The sequence below is a fragment of the Aspergillus thermomutatus genome, assembly GCF_002237265.1.
Source record: "Aspergillus thermomutatus strain HMR AF 39 chromosome Unknown NODE_118, whole genome shotgun sequence".
NCBI classification, from domain to species: Eukaryota; Fungi; Ascomycota; class Eurotiomycetes; order Eurotiales; family Aspergillaceae; genus Aspergillus; species Aspergillus thermomutatus.
In genome coordinates this window covers 78,439-87,191 of record NW_020798167.1, presented here as the reverse complement: position 1 = coordinate 87,191, position 8,753 = coordinate 78,439, and the positions used below count along the sequence as shown (strand labels likewise).

The following is an 8,753-nucleotide window of genomic DNA, read 5'->3' as shown; positions in this document are numbered from 1 at the left end:
GCCCCAGTCCCAGCCCCAGCCCCAGCCGCAGAACCATCAGAGAAGCCGACACCAACCTCCGGAACGAGTACGCCCCGTCGCTACTTGGGACAACAGGCTATCATGGACAAGTCGGAAGAGGAGGCTCGGATGGATGCCGCCGGTCTGTCTCAGGAGGAGAAGGAACTGCGCAAGAAGGAGAAAAAGAAGGGCTTGTCTCGGGAACAGCAAGAGCGCCTGGCTGCTTACGAACTGGAGCGAAAGAAGGCTCGTGAGGAGCGGGTCAACACTCTGGCAACCAAGTTGGTCGACAAGCTCAGCGTTTGGACCGAAACCGACAAAGGTCCCGATGTAACCCGTGCATTTGAGGAGAAAATTCGCCTTGAGGTGGAAAATCTGAAGATGGAATCGTTCGGTCTGGAGATTCTGCATGCCATCGGTGCTACCTACACATCAAAAGCCACCTCGTTTATCAAGTCTCAAAAGTTCCTCGGTATCTCCGGTTTCTTCTCCCGGCTGAAGGACAAGGGCACTCTGGCCAAGGAGACCTGGACTACAATATCGACTGCTATCGATGCGCAGATGACCATGGAGGAGATGGCCAAGCTGGAAGAGAAAGGCGGAGAGGACTGGACCGATGAGAAGAAGGCGGAGTACGAGAAGAAGGTCACGGGCAAGATTCTGGCGGCCGCATGGCGAGGCAGCAAGTTTGAGATTCAGAGCGTGCTGCGCGACGTTTGTGATCAGGTCCTGGGTGACAAGCGCATCAAATTAGAGAAGCGTCTTGAGCGCGCGCACGCCTTGGTTATTGCCGGCAATATCTATTCAAAGGTAAACTCTTCCCGTTCGAGCTCTACCACGTCACAGGAAGCTAAGTGCAGAAACTACAGGCAGAGCGCGATCCCGAAGAAGAAGGAGACTACATGGCCTTTGAGCAGCTCATGGCTGAGGCCATGTCGAAGAAGGGCAAGGACGAGAAGAAGAAGAGGAAGGAAAAGTCGAAGCATGAGCATCACCACCACGAAGAAGAAACCACCGCATAGATACCTAGTCTTGTTTATGTCCTTGCCCCAAGGCCCGTTTGCTGAGCTTGTGGGTTACAGCTGTCTATTTAATCTCCTCCATTCGATTCTGTCCGTTGGGTGCTTGGATACGTGCATTTACGCCTTCATGGCCCATTCGGGACTTCACATATTTGCACGTACAGTATATTGCATTTTAATGATAGATTGGGTTGTTGACCGGCACCTTGTTCATCAAATCTCCACTGGCTGCTTAGTCGGACGACCATGATATATCGGCCACTACATGGGGTCCTGGTTCGACAGTCACAACCGATAGGGCAATGTAATTACTTTGGTCCGCCTAGAGCCGAGTCTCCCCTTCGCCCACGTTTCTTCGGCTCCTCTCATTCCCCGGCTGTCAGCGTTCTGCTGCACTGAAGATCAGAGCCAACTGCTCATAATTCAAAGCAAAGCTTGATTATAATTACAACAAGACTCTTCTAGACGGCAGTGCACCTTGATTCGGAAAGCTGTTTCTGAAGCAGGAACCATACCACTTGCCAGCCTCAACAGCATGCTGATAATGAAGAGGGTGAGCACACGAGCAACTATATAAAACAAGGCAGGGGCTATCTGTTACTGAATGATACAGCCACATCGAATTTATCATGATTATCTGTATGTATGCCCTTGAGGATGAGTGCATTGTGCTGTGAGGCCACACCAGTATAATATTGGCATTTCAAACGACCCTCACAGGTCTGAATTTCGAAGCAATAGGAGGTCAGGGCGTGGTTTCAGAATAGAATGCGCGCTTCGGTTCGGCCAGAGCCGCTGCCCCCACAGCCACGCGAGGCTGAACAAACATGACCAGTAAATATGGAGAATGATCCTGGCCGTCATGAAGGCAGATTAGACCTGTGATTCTTGATGGTGGTAGCCGAGCTATCAGTATGCCTCGTGTGGGTTTGGACTATTTCTCTGGAGTAGATACATCCAGGCGCTTGACATGGGATGTTATCGAGAGCTGACCCCTTCCTTAGGTATCCTACGGTCAGCTAGGTCTTAGTCTCCTGCATGTGCTTAACACAGCCCTCGGAGGCATGGATCATTCAAGGGATTAGCAGCGCTAGACTATGCTGCGCCAGCCAGTTTCTGCGCCTCATTTAATGTAAACACCGGCGGCGCAATTGCATTAATTTGGGGCCACATTCTTGCGCACTCCAGTCGCGTTGTACAGGCATGATGGCGAGTTTCAGCCTCGTGATCACATGGAATCGACGGGATAGATAGCGAAGTCCGGAGGGCCCTGTTCGACTTATAGGCTCATCGTCCGCTCTCACGATGAAAAGAGGAAGCATGCTTCTCTGGAGTCCCCAGAGTTCGACGAACGGCCATGTCAGGAGACGAAGTTCAGCTTACCCCAGAATCACCAAGCACCCCCACAAAGCCTCCCCTGTGTCAAGCCACACTCGATGGAACTCGGTCACCACTGGGTAGCGCTTCGGACGCTGGTGTCATCTCGTCCCCTCCCTCACCGACAGATACTCTGTTCAGCCCCACAGGTTCAACCACCACTGATATCACGGATGACTATGGATGGCAGACTCCAGTCAAAGGTCGACAAGCACTGTCGACTACACTAAACACAGACAACCTCGAATCTGCCCAAGGTGAAGAAAATGCCGAATCGGGGGGAGATGAGGCTCGAGCCGGACACACACAAACCTTCAAGACGCATTCCCTAACCAAGCCGTGGGGACGGGCGAAGAGAGCAAATAGCTTGGATCTCAAACTCAGCATTTCTTCTCTGTATTCAGAGAATGTCAGCAAGGCGTTGTTAAGCAAGCGAAAGGAAAGTTCAACTTCCCCTGTCGATAGTAGTGCATGGGTCTCCGACCACGCGAAATTCCCTGAGGGAATAACATGGCCACCCACACAGGCCGGACAGAAGACATCGAAGCGATCGCGGCACACCAAGATCGAGTACTGGACATCAGAACAGGCGAGGAACATCAGTACAGAATTTTCGGGAGAAGGGGCATGGATTCTCAGACCAAGAGCAGCCAGCGATGTTGGTGGTGGGAGGAAATCCGATTTGGATCCAGTAGTATCCTTCACGCAGGATCAATGTGCTGACCAAACTTCGTCATCCAATCTAATCATACCGAGCATCACCATTTCCCCTCCAGAAGATGATCAGATTGACTCAGCCCAGATTATGAACGACCAACATAATCCTCATAGCAAGAGCATGCCACCGGGAGACGGCACAATCCAAGTCGCATTGACTCTCCTCTCCACTCAGTATTCTTCCACGTCCGCCAAAGACCAAGATGGCATCCAAAAGTCTCTTTACAAGATTATACCGCTTGAGATTCGCAAGCGTTTGAGAGAGGACGACCAACACTGCCCAGCATGGACAACAAAGGGCTTGCGATGCAGGAAGCCGCACAGAGCAAATGTCTCACGCGTTACGCATTTGCTAGACACCTTGACTGCCATCAAACCCAGTCAAGTATTCCAATGCATGAGTGATCTAATCACTGTTGCATTATGTTCTTCGTCACACCAACGTGTCGCGCGGAAGGAGCTAGAAACCTGGCGAAAAGACATCGACAAGCTACACGACATTCAGCAAGACCAAAGACACATTGCCTCTCATACAAATCAACGCATTTTAGCCCTTGCCGACTGGATGAGCACTCTTAGTGGTGCGGGAAGTTTCTCCAAGAAAGTAGAAACGCCCCCACCACCAACAACCAAAGAGAGCATCCCCAGCAACATTCCGCAAGTATTCACCTTGATCCAAAAGTTCAGACCCCACGTTACCGGTGACTCGGTACGTTTGTCTGTTTCGGAAGCCCTCGAGAAGCTTTTGATCAAGCCCCTCATGGACAGCGAGATCAAGAGGGTAGGAAGCGTATATGTTTACTGGCAACCAGGGAATTTCGGACACCTCAAGATCGGCTATTCAAAGGACATTGGCAAGCGAATAACGGCATGGAGCAGCCAGTGCAGCAAGCCGATGGAAGTGTACTATCCAAAACGGGGCAGCGACGAGGAGTCTCTTCAGGTCAGCCATGTCTGCCGCGTGGAAAAGCTAGTGCACATGGAGTTGAAGAACTACAGACGGGCCGAGGAACAGTGTCCGGGGTGTGGAAAAAGGCATATCGAATGGTTTGAGGTCTCACGCCACCTTGCGACAGAAGTCGTGCGCAAGTGGATGGCTTGGATGCGAACGTCTCCGTATGAGCAGCGAACATGCGGAGGGACAACCGAGTGGGTATTGAAAGACGAACAAAGGAGGAAATTAAGGGATCTATCGCAACCGCTCCACGATATTGCAATTTCCCGCCAGAATGTGGAGAAGGGGGAGAGAAAAGTCCGTCTTCATGATCACCGTCTATCAGTTTCTGGTACGGGTAGGGCAAGGTCTCTACGAACGAGGAGTAAATCAATGTAGCCGCGGCGACGATGTGAATTCACACTACGACGGTACGGCCTGATGTCCAAGTTTACTATATCTGTTTGGCCCAATCGTATATTGTGGAGTTATCGCCCTGAACTAATAAGATTCTTTGAAAGGTCTGAATACAATTTCTTGGCTTTCACCCGAAGAGTCTGTTTTGTCAGACTCCGTACTGTCGCTGTAGTTAATTGATTCTTTATGGATTGTTGTAGTGCGCTGTGAACCAACTCAATGTCGATCTTGATGCCCATGGTGTCAGCTACTCTGCGCTAATTGGATTTATATGGCAAACGCACATACGCGGAATGAACAGGATGAAGGTCTGATTCTTCTAATCTGTCTGTCTAATCTAGTCTACAGAGAGGAAATGCGATACCAGCAAGGATAGTGTCAAAACTATGTTAATCTCTAAGTGTGGCCCGGTAGTCCGATAATCCGCCCTTACGGCTCAACATCCAGACCTGCTCGCAAAATCCGTGAGCAGGCGGAGAATGGGTTCTGTGCAGTGAGGGATTTTCTTGGGGGATGGGAGGGTGTCAAAGTTGAAGGAGGAGGCGATGTATCGGTTTGCCTTTTTTGGGAACTATACAAGTGGGCATCAGGTTGTGGCCTGAGTAGATGCTTTGTTTTGAATATTTACCAACCACTATGTTAGTACCTGGTGTGAGGTTAAATTCCGTAGGGGATAGCAGATTGGGTCAATTGGAGTTGGACCATGGATGCTCATATTCAGGTACAAGCCAGATATTCATTAGAGAATGTGCAGATCCATGTGCTGCTCACTATGACCTCAGAATCGCTACCTGAACGACTTCTCTTCCCCTTCCCCTCTACACCCACGATCTCTCACATTCTACGTTCATGAGACGCACTACATCCTACCACTACAATCGTTATCAGTCACTCGTTCAACATACAAGATGGAGTTCCAGTCTCAGATGGCCCAATACTCCCTTGACGACATGATGATCGACGATGCCAGCGCATCACTAGACAGCTGCATGGACAAGCACCCCTACGATCTCAATGCAACATACAATGAGGCCCTGGGCTGTATCATGCCTCCCAGCCCACCATCCACAGACGACATCTCAGACACAGAATCAGAAGCAGCGACAGAAGTCGTAGAAGAGATAGAGCTCAGAAGGGCCCTGCCCTCCCGTCTAGAAGTCACCTTCACCACGCCAATAGACGGCGTTGACCCATTGCAACGCAAGCTATCCAGGCTTACGATCAGGACTCGCGAACGCGTTCTGTATTTCTTGTCTCTGTACGGTATTTTCATTCAATATGCCTTGTATCCCACTGAGGAAAGCGGGATCCAGGGTGTACACGATGCTCTGCCTGTCGTGCTCCTGGTATCGAGGGAGAATATGCCTGTGTCAATGTGGAGGAAAGGAGTGAAGCGCGCGTACGAGTATCTTGTGGACGTTGAGGGCTTTCCGGCCATCGAGATACCCGTGTCGGGACAAGAGGCTCGATCCGATGATGGAGTGGACGAGCGGATGAGCCGTGAGTGCAAGGTGTATCTTGCAAAGCTAGTTGCTCGTGAGTCCTGATGGCCATGGCTGCTTTGTCGAGACCGAAGGTCTGGCTTTCATTTGTGAGAAAGAGAATTGACCGCTTTGATTGATTTTGTTCAAGCTATTCAAGAATTTGGCTTGCAAAGAAAGTTGCCAAAACGCCGCGACACATGGCGAGGCTCCGTCGCTCGACCAATTTTTGTATATCAAATGTTGCTCCTGAATCACGCACTTGAGTGTATATGGATCAACACCCTGCAACGAAGTTAGAAGCCAAAGCACGCCGCCATATTTAGGACAAATTTGCTCATGTGAAGAAATTAAATGTATATCGCAGAGAGATGGAAGAGAAGAAATCCAAAAATGAGAATATCGCCTCGATTGGCTTGCTCTATATCACAAATGCCCCATCAGTAGATATATCGAAAGACAACAAACATATCGCGCATCGGGTATCTAACAATTATACCAGAGAGTGCAAGTAGCAGGAAAGATCGACATCATTACCATGTATCTATCGCTTAGGCAAAAAGAGAAGATAATGAAACTAGAAGACTGATGAAGGCGGCTGAAGGGTCAAAGGAGCCACGGCCGTGATAAAGAATGGAAAAGGACCTTGGTACGCCACAAATGCAGTAGATATGGGTAGAAATCGGGTAAGAAATGTAAGAGTGATCAAAAAAGAGTTGCAAAAAAATGATGGCCCAAGGGGGAAAAAAAGAATGAACGGGCCTGCCCGTCAAGGACGTTGTAAAACTAAGGAGACCATGCTCAGTAGCCGATGGCCTCATTGTCAAGCATCTCGATAAGAGATTCCAACTCCTGAGATGGCAACAAAGGATCCGGAGGCTCACCGACAGGACTCAACAGTCCCCGGGCTCTCTCTCCGTCCTCAAGAAGCTCGTCTGGTGAGAGGACTCTGCCGCCCAGCTGTACGTCGTTGACATGCACGCTATACTCGAGAGCCTTCTTGCCTTCTTTGATCAGCTCCTCTGTCCACCCGAGACATCGTTTGAGGCTTTGATTTATTTTCTGACTGTCCGCCAGCAATTCTTGGTGTTTCGCAATATCGATGAAGAATCGCTTCTCATCTTTCACTCGATGGCGCGCATCGTGCTCAGCAAGCGAATCGGGGCTGAGAACGCCCTCGTCCACGGTGGAATCCTCATCACTATAATCCGACAGTTCCTCCGGAGAGCGAATAGACGAACGCTCGCTTTCTACCTCATCCAATTCGTTGGTTATCGATAACGAAGTTCCGGAGAAGGACCGTGTAGATGGCGCCATGGATAAACGCCCGGAGCGACTCAGACGGCGATATCTTCGCAACTCTGCATTCTGCTTGCGCATCTCCCGCTCTAGGGTACGATTGATCGCAAGCAAGGACGAGTTGCTGATTTCCAAGTCAAGGATTTTTCTCTCAATCCGCGCGTTGAGAACGACATCGTTGTTTGCCTGTCCGGAACTATCCGATTTCACCGGACTCTGTGCAGCCGCTGAAACATGGGTGTCGACCGAAGTCACAGATCCATTGCTGAGAATTCGAGGCCTGAGCCCCGGCATCGACTCGAACGCGGCACACTCCGTGTCAATCGGCGATTCGGCCGTTGATACAATAATCGGGCTTGGCTTTAGGCCTTCCTTTGGATGAGCGCCACTGCTGGCGGAGTCGAGACTTGATGATTTGATGTGCCTGACGGCTGGAATAGGTGGTCTTGCGGGGAATGTGCCCGAGAAAGAGCTATGAGCTTGAGCGCTAACCTGGGAAAGGTCATCACGCTGTGAGCTGACCTGTGAGGTGCCGTCCGAAACTCTGGCGGCGGAGTCAGCGAGCTTAGCTGGCCGTAACCGCGGCGAAGCAGCTGTGAGAGCTTTTGGTGCCAACACAGGACGAGACGAGCCTATCGATCGCCGCTTGACCGTCGGAGCTGTGATATTTGCCTCCTCGCCTTGAGACTGCTGCTGATGTTCTCCATTGGCATAGACAAACGTAGCGGGCGAGGATGGTTTGCTTTGTGGTTTGGATCGGATGTCCACCTCGGAGGAATTCGGAGACCGTGCATCGTAGGCATGAAAGAACATTCGTGAAGCGGAAGAGTCGGAATAAGAATTCGGCCGTGAAGTATTAGGGTGTTCTGTTGTCAGGGTCTTTGTGCGGTTCCCTCTGGACGGCTCCAACCTCCCGTTCGCGCGGGCGGGACTCCGCTCCGTTCTGCAACCTCCTGAGCTCGCACCATGGGCGACACCTGCATGCGAATACGGAATTTGCGGCGAGGACTGTACGCTGGATGGTGCATTGCTCGGGGAGGGAAATCCATCGCGTCTGCTATTGCGAGAACCTGATCGAGGGGTGATGTTTGCACTGAGGAAGGAGGCGGTCTCGGCATCAGGAGTCGAAGAGGGGTGTTCTGATGGGGCGAGTCTCTTCGGGGTGCGATAACCACCGGGACTAGCAAGCTTGGGAGTCAAGGGAGATTTGCTGGTCCGATTGAAGGCGGCACTGAGCGTTGGCGTGAAAGGTTTGGCGAGAGGGCCATTGTTTTGTTTATCGGAGGTCATAGTTGCGGGACTTGAGGGGCGGAAAGGAGGAGGACGACTTATGGCATTGCGACACTCCACAAGGATCTGCAAGCATGATGGCACTCGGCCAGCAGAGAGAGCGACTTCAGCAGCGTGAGTAGTCTGGCGGACGATGTGAGGGACCCAATACAGATAAGCCGAGTGGTAAAATTATAGATTGAGGGGATATTGGAGAGGCAAGGGTGATGATAATAA

At 51.0% G+C, this 8,753-nt stretch overlaps 3 protein-coding genes across 3 annotated transcripts; 2 read left to right on the top strand and 1 right to left on the bottom strand.

Annotated features, from left to right (window-relative positions):
* Positions 1 to 102: 102 nt before the first annotated feature.
* CDV56_107718 (J domain-containing protein) lies at positions 103 to 1,022 on the top strand (the record flags this gene model as incomplete). The annotated part of the gene is made up of 2 exons (XM_026761337.1): positions 103 to 810; positions 870 to 1,022. The coding sequence occupies 2 exons, from the start codon at positions 103 to 105 to the stop codon at positions 1,020 to 1,022; spliced, it is 861 nt and encodes a 286-aa protein (XP_026613735.1).
* Positions 1,023 to 2,379: 1,357 nt separating this feature from the next.
* On the top strand, positions 2,380 to 6,014 carry CDV56_107511 (uncharacterized protein; the record flags this gene model as incomplete). The annotated part of the gene is made up of 2 exons (XM_026761130.1): positions 2,380 to 4,368; positions 5,250 to 6,014. 2 exons carry the CDS (start codon positions 2,380 to 2,382, stop codon positions 6,012 to 6,014), a joined length of 2,754 nt encoding a protein of 917 aa, XP_026613734.1.
* A 735-nt stretch (positions 6,015 to 6,749) lies between these two features.
* CDV56_107408 (uncharacterized protein) lies at positions 6,750 to 8,537 on the bottom strand (the record flags this gene model as incomplete). Its single annotated transcript, XM_026761027.1, has 1 exon — positions 6,750 to 8,537. One exon carries the CDS (start codon positions 8,535 to 8,537, stop codon positions 6,750 to 6,752), a length of 1,788 nt encoding a protein of 595 aa, XP_026613733.1.
* Positions 8,538 to 8,753: the final 216 nt, after the last annotated feature.